This window comes from Patagioenas fasciata, chromosome 5, assembly GCF_037038585.1.
Source record: "Patagioenas fasciata isolate bPatFas1 chromosome 5, bPatFas1.hap1, whole genome shotgun sequence".
NCBI lineage: Eukaryota > Metazoa > Chordata > Aves > Columbiformes > Columbidae > Patagioenas > Patagioenas fasciata.
This window is the reverse complement of record NC_092524.1, coordinates 64,883,519-64,897,251: the sequence shown is the minus strand read 5'-3', so window position 1 is coordinate 64,897,251 and position 13,733 is coordinate 64,883,519. Positions and strand designations below refer to the sequence as shown.

The following is a 13,733-nucleotide window of genomic DNA, read 5'->3' as shown; positions in this document are numbered from 1 at the left end:
GAGTGGAGCATCTCCCTTATGAAGAAAGGCTGAGGGAGCTGGGTCTCTTTAGTTTGGAGGAGACTGAGGGGTGACCTTATTAATGTTTACAGATATATAAAGCGTGAGTGCCACGAGGATGGAGCCAGGCTCTTCTCGGTGGCAAACAATGATAGGACAAGGGATAATGGGATCAAGCTGCAACACAAGAGGTTCCACTTAAATTTGAGAAAAAACTTCTTCTCAGTGAGGGTGGCAGAGCCTGGCCCAGGCTGCCCAGGGAGGTTGTGGAGTCTCCTTCTCTGCAGCCATTCAAACCCGCCTGGACACCTTCCTGTGGAACCTCATCTGGGTGTTCCTGCTCCGGCAGGGGGATTGCACTGGATGAGCTTTTGAGGTCCCTTCCAACCCCTGACATTCTGTGATTCAAGGGAATGACAAATAATAGGGAGAAAAATACGCATATAATTCACCAAACAGATGCACATGGATCTTTACAGAGATTGTGCGTGTTTAATGTTACTTTTGTGGATTTTGTTGTTGTTTTGTTTTTGTTTTTTATTTTTTATGTAGGATCTTTATTTCCTCTGGCAAATTTGAGATTGTTGAGCATTCAGGCTCCATAAAAAATAAGGAACTTGATTTCTTCCTTTTCCTAGGAGTAATGAACTATTAGAGCCATGAATGCTTGATTTCTTTTTTTCTTTTTGTAAAATTAAGGGCATGCATGCGAATATATATAGATCTTCAAATATTATCAAGCACTGGCAGATTTCTCCTGCAAAATCCTGCCTTGAAAAACAGTCTTCTAATATTTCCTTTACTTTTTCAGGTGGATTTGGAGCCAGAAGGCAAAGTGTTTGTCGTCATAACTCTTACAGGCAGCTTCACAGAAGGTAAGGGAATTATTTTGGCCTGTTTGTGTTAAGAGCTGGACTCTGGTATGTATTCTTGCCATCAGTTACAAGCGAACGGTGTTATTTACACGGGCCACGTGCTGTTGTGCATCGGAGATTTCTTGAGCAAGGTGGGAGTTCTGGAAAGGGCCGTTCGTACCGGCTGGCGCTGTGTGTGCCCAGGGACCCGATTCCTGCTTTATCTCGTTTGTTTATCTGAAATTGTCCTTCAAACGGATTGTTTTTGTCACTTGTACTTTTCACCTGGGTGCCTCTTGAAGGGCAAGCTGAGGACAGTGTTTAAAATAGAACATGTTTTAAACATCTGGAGGATTTTATTCCATGTTTCCCATCTACTTCACGTGCATTTGCTTCCCGAGTTCACTTTGCACAGGAAACTTAGAAGTTTTTAGTGTGACAGCTGCCCTGAAAAAATATCTGGGCAGATTTTCTTTTTCTCTAACTATATTTTATAGCGTGATGTTTTAAATTTCCCTGTTGTTTGTTGTGATACCAGCTACGAGCATGAATGTGAGCTGTGCTGGAGGAACCCAGGAAACCTGGGATGAAGCTTAGAGAAAGGTTATTTTCTTCAAACCTACACCATGGTTCTTACTTGTTTTAGCTGTGGCCTCAAACTGCATTTGTTGGGGGTGTTTTCTCTAGAGAAGCCAAGAATCGAGGCAGGATCTGCTCCACTATCGCTTATCTGCAGCCTGAGCTGGGTTTTTAATGCTTTCTCTTATTCTGCCCTGAAAACTGGTTGCTTGGCACGAAGATTGTGCTGGGGGCTTCAGAGGTGACAGGGAGCTCTGCTCTCCCACCTCACAGCTCCCACCTTGTGCCAGGTGCCCAGGCCTGTCAGTACCCCTGCTTTTGTGTTTCAAATGCAGGTTTAAATATAATACAAGCTTGTGTTTTACTTGGATCTTTTTGGGGAACTGTTTTGCTGTTCCTGAGCCGGCAGCCTGCTGTGTGCTGGACCCCCGGCAGATGCCGGATGGGGAGCTGCTGCTTCAGAGGAGCTGGCGATGCTTTTGGTTTCCTTTTGGGCGGTTCGCACCCCAGAGAGCTCTACTCCTGGCAGGATGGCTGTGGCCTTTTAATGCGTTTGAGCCCCATCCAGTCTGTAATCAGCCAAGCCAGACTTGAGGATCCAGCAAGGGTTTGCAGGGAAACAGTGTCTGTGTTCTCCATCTCCTCCTTTTCCTCCTCCTCTTCCTCCACCGCAGCATCCCCAGCCCTGTGGTGTGGAAGCAGTGGCAGGATTTGCAAACATCTTTCCCTGTATGCATCTAGGAACCATGGGCAGGGTGTAATCCTGCTTGCAGGAGGGATGTTAGGAGGGAGACATGAACAGAAAGCCTGGCTGGCTTTGACTTCTAAGGAGATGTGTGGTCTCGGAGTGATGGAGAAGATGAGAAGTGTTACACCCTGGCACTGCAGTGGTGCAGAGAGAGCCAGAATTCTCTTTTCCAGTGAAGTTCACTTTCCAAGTAAAGCTGAGCAGGCCACAAAGCATCACTGCAACTTTTAGTTCTTTATCTGTCAAGTAGGAATGTGTGTTTTTCTCTGCCCAGGTGGTAACTCTGGGGTCTGGGAGCTACTCTCACATTTATCCATGTGTTAAAATGTTTACAGATCATTTAGCCTTTCTCCTCCAGGGAGATGTTCCCTGCAACTGTGCTTTGACAGGGAGACATAAGGATTACTTTTTCAAGGTATAATTTGGGAGAAGCTTTCTATTTGTAACCAGAGAACAGGGAGAGTGCAAAAAAGTTCTAGGGAGACGTGGAGGACTTTCTTGCAGGTCCAAAGCAGTGGCTCTTAGAGATCAATAGGTGTCAAAAGGACATTAGAAGTTGACTTTAGTTGCCTATGATACAGCTGATGATGGAGAGAGAGTTCAAGAAACTAGAGAATCAAGAAGCTAGAGGGCTCTTACTGACCAGCATGGCAGTTTGTATCCACACACAAGTGTGTGACGCTTGGCTGTTTAAGATAGGACTGAGCAGGGATGATGGGCTTGAGCATAAATCCAAGGAGTGGTTCAAAGTCATGCTGGTGGCCAAGCATTAAGGCACGTTGCTAACAAGGTCTCAGAGACAAGAGATGGAGAACTCAAATGTTTGTACCGCTACTGCTTTCTGGGGAAAATGGGAAATGTTGGAAATAGTTTACTTCTCTTTCCTCTGTCCTCTTTCTTCTGAAAAACAGTGAGGTCTCTTTCATAACATCATATTTTATTCTATGTTTCTCTTTTCTTTTTTTCTGGAAATGTGGATGCTCAGAATTGTATTTGAAATGGAGTTTTTTTTTTTTTTTGGAAAGAAGTCTGAGAATAACTCACAGCTTGAAAGCACAAGAAGTGGCTTTCTCACTTGTTTGCCCTAACCTGGGGGCAGCAGCTACCATGTCCCTCCTGTTAGTGACAGCTAACACGGCAGAGACTGCTCGAAGGCTGCGTGTGCCTATGGGTACACAGAAAACCCAACTGTCTGGGTTAGTAGTTTGCATTAGACCCCAACAGGATATCACGTAGACCCATGTGGAGTTTCAAGCAACATGATTATTTAGGGCTTTTGATCATTTTTTGGTGACATAAATGGTAAAGTGTGTAACCCCAGTGCATTTCCTGCTCTAAAAAGGTTCCACCAATGGTGACGTGGTGCTGCAAAAAAAGCCAGGCTCCAGCAGGTAAAAAGAGCAATGTGACTGTGTCTGTAGACAGATTCTTTGAGACACCAACATGCTTTTTTTAGCAGCTCTTGCCTCACTGCTTTCAGGAGATCAAGGGAATAGAAGGATAACGTAATGAAGTCAGTCTGAACTGTGGGGAGCATCTTCCTCTGAAAAGCTTCTGAGAGCTCCACTGAGCGAAGGTGGAGGGTCTGTGCCTGCTGCTGGTCCTCACACTATGGACACATTATTCATTTCAGAGAGGTTTTATGCCAAGCTTGTTGCTTCGTTTACGAAAATAGATGATGGTGATTGAGACTCTGTGAATTTGGCTAACTCCAGCAAAGTAAAAGATCAAAAAGTGTCTGGAGAGAGGGAAGACAACAATTTAAAAAAAAATAAAAAGGGCAAAAAAACCCCAACAAACAAACAAGCCTGAAGTGTTTGGTCCCCCTGAGACTGAATAATTTTGTTGTCCTAGAAAGCTCACCTAAAATAGACAGTCCCAGTGGTGCTGGCAGCCTGTACTTTTTTTAGCTTCAGGAATAGTGGGGTTTTTTTGTTTGATCAGAAGTTTAATTTGGTTCTTCTTACTTATGGTGGGAATGGGGGAGAGGGTGGCCCTTCTGCGAGGAATGCAGTGTGTTCGACATAAGCATTCGTGTACCATCGGCATGAGGGCAGTATAGAAGACGTACAGCTGGGAAGAGGTTAGTCCTTTGTATGTTCCCATAAGGCTCTTCCGTCCATCCGTGTTAACCTGCTGTTTTGAGACAGGGAAATAAGCCTGTTTCACGTGTTAAAAATATGTGTATTTTTTCAGGAAAAGAAAGAAAAGGAGCTATAGGAAGCGAGGAAGGTCTAGCAAAATTATCCCTGCCTATCTTTATTTTCTCTGCTGGATGTATTTGTTGCTGTGCTAAGCTATACCTGATTATATTAACTCTCCTCATTCAGCTGACATTTCCTGTGTAATGCAACCAGTGCAAAATTAAATTAAAATCTCCTTACCTTGGAGCGTGTCTCTGCTGGTGGTGCTGGGTCCCGGTGGCCCCACTGGGGTGGAGGGAAGCACCCACTCCTCCTGCCATCTCCCACATTGCCCCAGGAGCTGTTTCACTCCAGGCTGCTTTCTGGAGAAGATGAGGACTGACTTCTGCCTGCCAGACTGCAGGTATTGATAAGGGACTGATTTCCCCCCACTGTCTCCCTCGGAGGATTTTTTTCAGTCTTTCTTAGATTTTATTTATTTAACCTTGCCTGCTAATGGAATTTTTTTTCCAAGTCATCAAAAATCATGATTTCTTTTTAAATTTCCTTATTCTTCTTAATCCGGATATTACCATGTTTTTGTTGCTGATGGTGCCTTTAGCATTTCTTACCCCTCTCTCTTTCTTTGTGTCTCCTTGCCTCTTTCTCCTTTCAAGAAAACAAATGTGGCTTCTCTGAGAGATCTGTCTTTGTGGTGGATGTGCCTCATCCAAGAACGTGCTGTGTGTGGGACCAAGCAAAACTGTAGCAGTCCGAAGGATGTTCAGCTCTGCCCATCCCTGGGGACCACAGAAGCTGTGGTTTAACTGAAGTTCTAGTGTCCTCTCTCCCTCACTGTGATGACTCACGTGTGTACCAGGTTTTCTGAGATAATCCACAAGATCTGTGCCCTGGTGAGGCTGCATCTGGAGTACTGAGTCCAGTTCTGGGCTCCCCAGTTTAAGAAGGACAAGGAATTACTGGAGGGAGTCCAGTGGTGGGGTATGAAGATGATGAGGGATCTGGAGCATCTTTCTTATGAGGAGACACTGAGAGAGCTGGGGCTGTTCAGCCTGGAGAAGAGAAGCTGAGAGGGGATCTCATCAATGTTTATAAATATCTCAAGGGTGGGTGTCAAGAGGATGGACCAGACTCCTTTCAGTGGTGCCCAACAACAGGATGAGGGGCAACAGGCACAGACTGAAGCACAGAAGGTTCCACCTGAACATGAGGAGAAACTTCTTTACTTAAAGGGTGACAGAGCCCTGGAACAGGCTGCCCAGAGAGGTTGTGGAGTCTCTTCTCTGGAGACACTCAAAACCCACCTGGATACCTTCTTGTGTGATCTGCTTTGGTGACCCTGCTTTAGCACGTGGGTTGGACTGGATGATCTCCAGAGGTCACTTCCAGCCCTAACCATTCTGTGATTCTGTGTTCTCAACTTCCTTTAAGGGAGAGTTTCTGCTTTATTGATCTCTAGAATATGTAGTGCTGTGTGGAGTGTCAAGTTTCCTAATGTTGTTCGTCTTCTCCTCACCTTGGCCATAACCATTTTCAGGTGGGCAGCTTCTGAGTAGGGTTGTGTTCCTCGCCACTCTTGGAAAGCACCTGGGAGCGTCCTCTCAGGAAGAGACCGGGAGCCATAGTGGTTCTTCAGCGCGGTGTGCCTGAGGGTGTCATCTAGGTTCTCCTGGCTCTGGTTGAAGGTGACCTGGCGCCTCTGAAGAGATTCTGTCTTTGGGGCTCATGTTTCTAGCAAGTGACTCTGATGCTATCAGGGTGCTCCCTCACATAGTTGCACAGCTGGTGACGGTTGCATGAACTCAGACCTGCTCTACACAACTTGTCTTTCTTTGCTGCTGCATACCAGTCTCATCTGCAAAAGGACAAGCCATGAATTACCTTCTTCTTGGGCAGGGGGTGATTGATTTGAAATAAAAAGCTTTGCAATGAATGTGGGTGAATTACATGTCTTGTTGGTGCTTCTGGACACCTGTGAGAAGTTAGTAGAGATACTGAAGAGCAGGTGAAGGTGGATGGGTCAGGGTGTTTCACCACAGCAAAGACAGACTGGGCACCAGGAGGCCCCAGGATGACATGAACCTCTGTCCATTGCAGTATGGGAGGCCCGGAGCAAGCAGAGTCCTCTCGCAGCTTGGCCTGCAAGGTGCGTTGCTGTGCCCTCAGTTTGCCACCTCATTTGCTATTCTTAATTTTGAACACAGCTAATTAAATTAATACAAATTAATTATTTGACAGGATTAATGAATGAAGCAAGCCTTGTAGGAAGTAAAGCGCTTCTATTTTAGTGCTTTGAACACTTGCAGTTTTCCTTTTTTTTTTCTTAATGTTGTCACTCAAAGTGATAATTCTGGCTTGAATTTCAATTTTAATTTCATCGTTGTGAGGTAAGTAGTGGTTGTTTCTTTTCTTTCAGTGTCAGGAAAGACAAAGACAAATTTGAGTTCTGGGCAAGAAATAGAACAATGAGAATATTGAAAAGCCAAGTGACTTGCTAGAAGAGCAGATATAGAACCCTTTGCTAAATATTTAATGTCGGTAGGATTTGCAGCAGCAAAGGAGCCTGAACCTGACTCTAGAGCAAGGAAATGCTCCTTTAGTTGGCCACTGTCACATCTGTGTTTGGGATGGTTTGTTCTCAAGCATGAAGACTCTTAGTCTTTTGGTGTTGTTTTTCTTAGAATACATTTTTTTTAAGGTGAAGTGGTTTTTGTCTCGAGAAACAGCACATAATCACACAGGCACCAGTAAAGATCTGCAGCCTTGAAGTCTCAACCAGTACAAAGGCTTTGTGCTAAGAAGGTTTTTATTTAAGGGAATAATTATTGGAAACTAAGAACCAGGAATGAAAAATGCCCTGTTTTCATCCCCTGGCTAGTCAGTCTACTCTTCTGTTTTGGGTTACTAGCCCAAGCAGAATTTTGAGGCATGTAGGAGACACCACTCAGAGAACCTCCTGATCTAAACAGGCAACATCAGTGCAGAATAGGATAGAGAAAGTTTTGCTCTGCTTGGTTCGGAGTCTGAGAACATGGAAATCTTCAATGTGTAGCCCAAAGTCTTATGTGGCAGAGAGCAGCAGGAGATGTGTTTTTCTACAACCTGTATTTTTTTTTCCAATGCTTACATTTTTTCCAGTGCTTTACGCTGGTCACGTATGTACACACTGCAGGCAAGGGATTTCCACGTGCACTCCATGGTGGTTCAACTCTGCATTTCCAGATGGAAATGGCTCAGAACATTGTTTAGTCCCATGGGAGAGAAAATACATCCTAAATGCACCCTGGAGAAGACTCAGCCCTTGCAGAGACCAGGAATGTCGTCCACAGATGCTGTGAACTTCAGTGCATCCTCAACCTTACTGGAAGATGTCCATCAGGTTAAAAAATAAAAGGCAATTCCAGAAGCTGATCGGGACGTCCTGAGCAGGTGCTGCTCTCCTGGGGGTCAGACCACGCAAACCTGCACTTCAAAGGACCTGTGTCAGCCAAGCCAGTGGGAGCAAGAGCAGCTCTACCCATGTCATGAAGCCCCCACAAGTTAAACACAAGGATGTTAAAGTTTCTCAGCAATGCTGAAGGTCTCAGGAGAGAGTTATAAAGCCAGAGAGACCATGAAGAACCTCTTGGAGATCTTTTTCAGAGGGAGGAGCCTTTAGACATGCTGAGAAATGTCCTGTGTGCTATGAGATGCCATTAGGAGAAGTGGTTGTAATGCATTTTCCCAAGCAATGCCTTTCAGTTGCCCTGTTAAAGCTGACAGTAACATGAGAAGAGGTCACTGTAATGAGACAGCCCAGCCTTGGAAGACAGACAAAATGGACCGAGGTGGGGCTAATGAATCATTATTACTGTTTATGGTGAGAGGATAGTGTGAGCAATTTTTTCTAAGGTGAAGCCTTCAAAATTTACATTTGCATTTCACATTTAAATATTGCAGAGAGAAGCCAAGTATTTTTGGACCCTGGCACTCTTATATCTCACATATGCCTCTCCTCCTAAAAGAAAAAACAAAACAAAACAAAAGAGGGAGAGAAACAAGTTGGGTAAATTCTGGATTTTCACAGGAAAAATGTTTTTCAACTGGGAGAAAAACAACATTCCTGAACTGTTTATTTCTGATTGCTGAAAGATCTAGGTCCTGGTAAATAACATGCTTTGCTTAGCGTTACAGAGCCAGGAGGTGAGCAGAACCCCGGTGTGCTGCGTATCCACAAGACCACCTTTATTTCTTGGAAAATGATCCATTTGAGCTCCACAGCTATTGCAACATGTCTAATGCTGAGAGGTTTTTGGCAGTAATTCAGGACTTGCCAAGATCTGCCAACTGCTTAGATATCCAGAGGCTGTAAAAATGCAACAAACAGCAATATCAGGGTTAACTTCACTTTCTCAGTGGGCTGTGTTTTGTCTGGGCTCTGAAACCTAGATATAAATATGCAAGCTTGCAATCTGCTCTGGGATTTCAGTGTTTCTGGCTGTAATGAGGAACAGAGATTTATTTATTTCTTTATTTTGCTTTATTCTGATGTGATTCCTGGAAGAAGTGAGACTGATTCCCAGAGGAGCTTAAATCTCTCTACTTGTCCTTGGAGGACAGTGCTGTGCTGGGGTGGGTGTTTGTGCTGCGGCGAAGCAGGATGGCAAACGTGGGCTGAAAGGATCGGACCATGAAGCTGTTGGAGGTCGGGACCGTGGTCCTGTGGCCAGGGATGTCCCCTGCTGCCGCACCCTGTGCTGGGGGATGCTGCTTCAGGGGCATCTCCCTCTGCGCCCATTGTGGTCAAGGACACCTGGATGGTGTCATGGACTGGGGTGAAGTGCTGCACCTCAATTTCCCTAGACAACAATTTAGGAGGTACCTGACTGATTAAATAGGTGAATGGCCATTCAAAAGCCCCAGTATTTTACCTAGGGTCACCGTCTCAATCTGTAGCAGAAGCTGAAGGCAAAAAAGAAAACAACAAAACCACACTTTTATTTATTTTTTAACCTCACCTCAGCTGACTGCTAAATTAGGCTGTGTCCCATTTAATCGGTTTGATATCCAGGACTGTCAGCTCTGGCTGCTGGAGGATAGCGTGAGCAATTTAGGTGGTAATTTAGGTGGTAGCACCACAGGCAGGTGTTTTCCTTCTGTCTGGGTGTCTGACAGCCCAATCTGTCAGGTGTCCCAAAGTCCCTGTCACCTGGATGGGACAGCACTGGACTCGGTTCATGAGTGGATCTGCTGGGCCTGTCGGCATGAGAGGATGGGCAAGGTAACAAGATACTGTTGTGCCACACTGCTCGATTACCTCAGTTTACCTGGAAGGTATTCATGCATCATTTAATTGCTTGTGGGAGGACCAGCAGCATCAGTCGGCTGTGTGTTGAGGATGTTGTGGCAATTAATTCCTTCACCTCACTGGAGTGGGGTAAAAATTCAATAATAGCCAAGCAGAACAGGGTCTTCAGGCTTAGGCGAGCTGACATGGAGCTGTAGGAAGCAGAGCTTGTCTTCTAGCGGTACTTTTGGAGGCAAATACTCATGCTTGCAAATTATACCCCCTTGTTTTGGGTTCTTCCTGAGTGTGGCCAGCATAAAATGCTGAGGTTCCTGCTCTTCAGTGCCAGCTGTTTTTTGTTTTCTGGAGCACTTCATTGTTTCCCAGAGAGATACTGCATCAAAATAGAGCTTTGAGTTAAGAGATCCTGGTGTTGTTTTGCCAGGGCAACCTCAAGCTTGGCAGAGGAGAGTGTGGGAGGGCTGAGAGCCTCTGCCATCCCCATCTGCCTTCTGCTGCCTTTGGGAAAAATCTACCCATTTGTGATCTTGTGGGAGAAACTGCGTGAGATCAGCGTGGCTTCGAGGGCTGTGCACATCACCTGCATCGAGCAGGTTCCCACCTCAGTGATTGTTCCTTCTGGCAATGCTGACACTGCTGGTAGTTGCTGGTATGGAAGTGAGGCGGTTTCATAATTGAGGGTAAATCTGTCTGTCTGAAAAGGATGCTCTTGGGTTTCCCTTGGGCTGGCCTTGCATGGGACCAGTTCTGCACCAGCTGGCTGGACTGGAAGCTGAGCAAATCTGGAGCAGGGGTGTGGGTTGGTTTTTGGGTCAGATCTGTCCTCTGGTTGTGTTCAGTGCTGGCCTGGGATGCTGCGGTGGGGCAGGAGGGGGGTCCTTGGTGGTGCACGGAGGAGGGAAGAAGGCAGGAGGTCTGGATGAGCTGATGTCCTGCTCTCCATATCCCATCTGCTGGGGCGTGAGGCAAGGACAGTGAATGGTGGAAACAATGGGAAAAATCACTTGGAGAAAGAATAGAGGCCTAAGAGTTTGGAGGAAGCACAGAGAAGAAATATAAGGAGACAAAGAAGGAAACAGGAGACTGTTCTAGGGAATGGTGGTAGGTGGGTATGGGCAGGAGGTATAAGAAAGAAGAAGCTTAAAGAAGCTCAAAGGGTTAAAGAAGGTGGGAGGAGGAGAATATGGACAGATGGATGGTAGAGGAGCTGCAGAGGATGATGAAAGGCTGCAGGAGAAGGGTTGTGGCCAGCAAAGCCTGTTTCTTGCTAGGATCTGGAATCAAACTCTTAATCCCAGAATCTCAGCTCTTTTCTGCCGTCTAGCTGTCAGACTTGCTGAGCAGGTGCGTGTGTCCATCGCCAGTGCTGGATCTGCGCAGCAGAGCACAGTGCTGTTGTGTGAAGTGTTCCCTGTCGGTGCTGTCCCCCCTCCCTGGAGCTGCGTATTTGAGACCTCAGCCGTGCTGGTGAACCACGACCACGGAAGGGAGACGCTGCTCCAGTTCCAGTGGGCAAACTTATTTCCAATGGTAGTTTTTGTTTCGAAAATTTAGGAAATAATCTTAAAACCTTCTTTTGTTACAGAATCAAACTCTCAGAAGTCAGGGACCACTGAATTTTTTTGCTTAAAATTTGTCCTTTCTGTGTGTTCATGGTACAGACTTGCAGATCAGCAGGAGCAACAGCAGAAGTTTCTTCTCCAGCTTGCCCAGCTCAAAGTACTTAAGTGGTGGGTGAGGAATCTGGGGCCTCAGTGTGCTCCCACACGGTTTTACCTGCATTGTCTCTGGTCTTGTATTTTGCCTGTGAATGTGGGGTAAGGCACAAAAAGCCCTTCAAAGAGAAGCTCCAGTGCTGTTATCCAAAAGGGCTCATGGCAACTTGCACATCAGGGCCATCGCACACCTCAGCCGTAGAGGTGTCCTGTGTTCCTGCAGCACAGTTGGCTTTGGGCTGTGCTCTGAGTGAAGAACCTGGATGCCAGGGACATGCTGAAATCTCTGTAAGAGCTGTTGTGAGCATCAAACCACAGGCTGGCTGCTGTCTCCTGTCACTTCAGCCTAAACAAAGTCCCTCCCCATTGAGGGACCATGGAAAAAGAGAAGATGAAAAGAGATGCAAGTTTTAGGTGTTTCTCACAAGCTGTAGGAGAAAGTGACTTTATTCCCACTCACCCACCTCTGCTTGTTTGTTAATTGGGAGGAGTGAAATGGGAGAGCCTGCGGGAAGGCAGAATATGTACCTGTTACTGCTGCTCTTACACTGTGTGGAAAGGGCCACCCCTTTGCAAGACTAGAATTGGTTGGTGGTGCTGGTGGCCATTATGGAGCTGGTGAAACTGGTACGGTCCTTTGCTCTCTCTAGGTATAAAGAGATCCTGAGCCAAGGCAAACAATGCCCTCTCCAAGTGGCACCCAGCACTTTTAAAGCTGTGTTTGTATGGATTTGGGACATCTGCTTTTGAAGGCTCAGAAATGGAGAAATATGTATTGTAAGGTGAAAACCCTGTTGGGGAGGAGATGGGGAAAGGGGATGGATCAGGTCTGGTTGTGTTAGCTGCAGGGGAAGCTGTCACGGACAGCTGCATTTTCTGAACGCGCCGCTTCTTTTGGCCTGCAGTCCTTGGGAAATCACTCTGGGAAATAATAATAATAATAGTAATTATTATTATTATTTACCAGCACTAGGAGGGGTGCAGTGCATGGCAGAGCAGTGATGGCCCCTGCCATCGGTGCAAGTGTTTTAGGACGGGCTGTGCAATGAAGCCAAGTGCAATTGGTAGCCCGAGCACCAAGTATTTCCTTGTGGCATTACCAAGGTGCGGACTGTCCTGATGAGAAGAGATGCTGCTTTTTTGGCAGATATCCTCACAGTATCAATAAACTTCGAATACAAGAGTCTGAATTTTGGGGGTTTTTTTTGACAAATGCTTTGCTGCGGCAGCGTCTGGCGCAGCCCATGGTGCGTGGGAAGGCGTGTGGGAGAGCAACATGATAAACAACCTGCTTTTTAAGGCTGTTGCAATTAGAGAACTTATTAGTAAGCTGCCACATGGAAATTTCAAGAGTACTGGGAATTGGCTGTGTAATCAGAGCTGAGTGTGCGGCCGGACAACTTGGGCTGGGTCTGGGCAACTGCTGGGTGACCAGTCAACCAGGAGAATCCAGGTGTTGCAGGGTGGTGATTCAGATGTTGGTCATCCTCCCAGGGGAGCACAAGGCCCGTGCATGACCAGGGAAGGGCTGGGGCATCGCTCAACAGCAGTCAGAGGCCCCGACAGCAGAAAAAGGGGAGTGCTTAGCTTGTCCTACTTCATTAGCTTTCTCAATTAATTTGTTCCTGACTAGATTCCAGTTGTGCTTAGGGTTACAATTTGTTTTCCCACTGAGAGGTGCAGTGCCCCTGGTGAAGGAAGGCTTGAGGTTTTGTCGCTGCTCTGTTGAGGAATGTTCTTGCCATTTGTAGAATTGCTGCAAAACCTTGGATCCTTCTGGATGCCTCTTTCTGGATGCTCGATACTCCCATTTCAACTGGCTTTGTGTTGATACTGTTTTCTTTGTGTGTTTTGTTTTGTGTTACATAAAGAATGTTTTCCTGGTCATCCTCCTTTGAAACAGATGTTCAGCCCATGCCTCTGGAAAACTGCAGTGCCTAAACATAGATATGTGAATTTTAAACAGACTTAGTTGAGTGTAAAACCTTGTGTGGACACTCTTGTTCTAATACCAAAGTGGCCGATTTTGAAGCTGGCCACAGAGCCCGAAAGAAGGATGTCCCCAGAGCATCTACTTAAAAATAGCTTTAAACTGCTTCTGGTTAAAAATAGATTTAACTGTGCTCCCCTGTGTGGGTAGGGCCTTATAATGGCCATTGTGATACCACCTCCGAGCATGTGAGTTGCTGATGGTTACAACACGCATGAGCCCCAAGGTATCAGGAGCAGGGGAGGGTTCAGGTTCTTTCTGCTGTTTGCCCAACCTGCCATTTCTACTTTTCTCAAGGATTTTGCACGAATGGTGGTAACGTTGACCCATAAATGCTGTCACTCCGTTATTCCTACTTCTGCACTGTGGCCAGCGTAGTTTGAAGTCTTCTGAAACTTATGGCGCAGAGCGCTTGA

The 13,733-nt window shown here is 46.1% G+C and overlaps 1 protein-coding gene across 1 annotated transcript in view; it reads left to right on the top strand.

The window, feature by feature from the left end:
* Positions 1-13,733, top strand: part of PRKCH (protein kinase C eta) — a 122,541-nt gene that overhangs the window by 26,104 nt on the left and 82,704 nt on the right. The window contains exon 2 of the mRNA XM_065838672.2: positions 812-875. Coding sequence (XP_065694744.1) covers positions 812-875 — 64 coding nt within the window. The remainder of the gene's footprint in view (positions 1-811; positions 876-13,733) is intronic.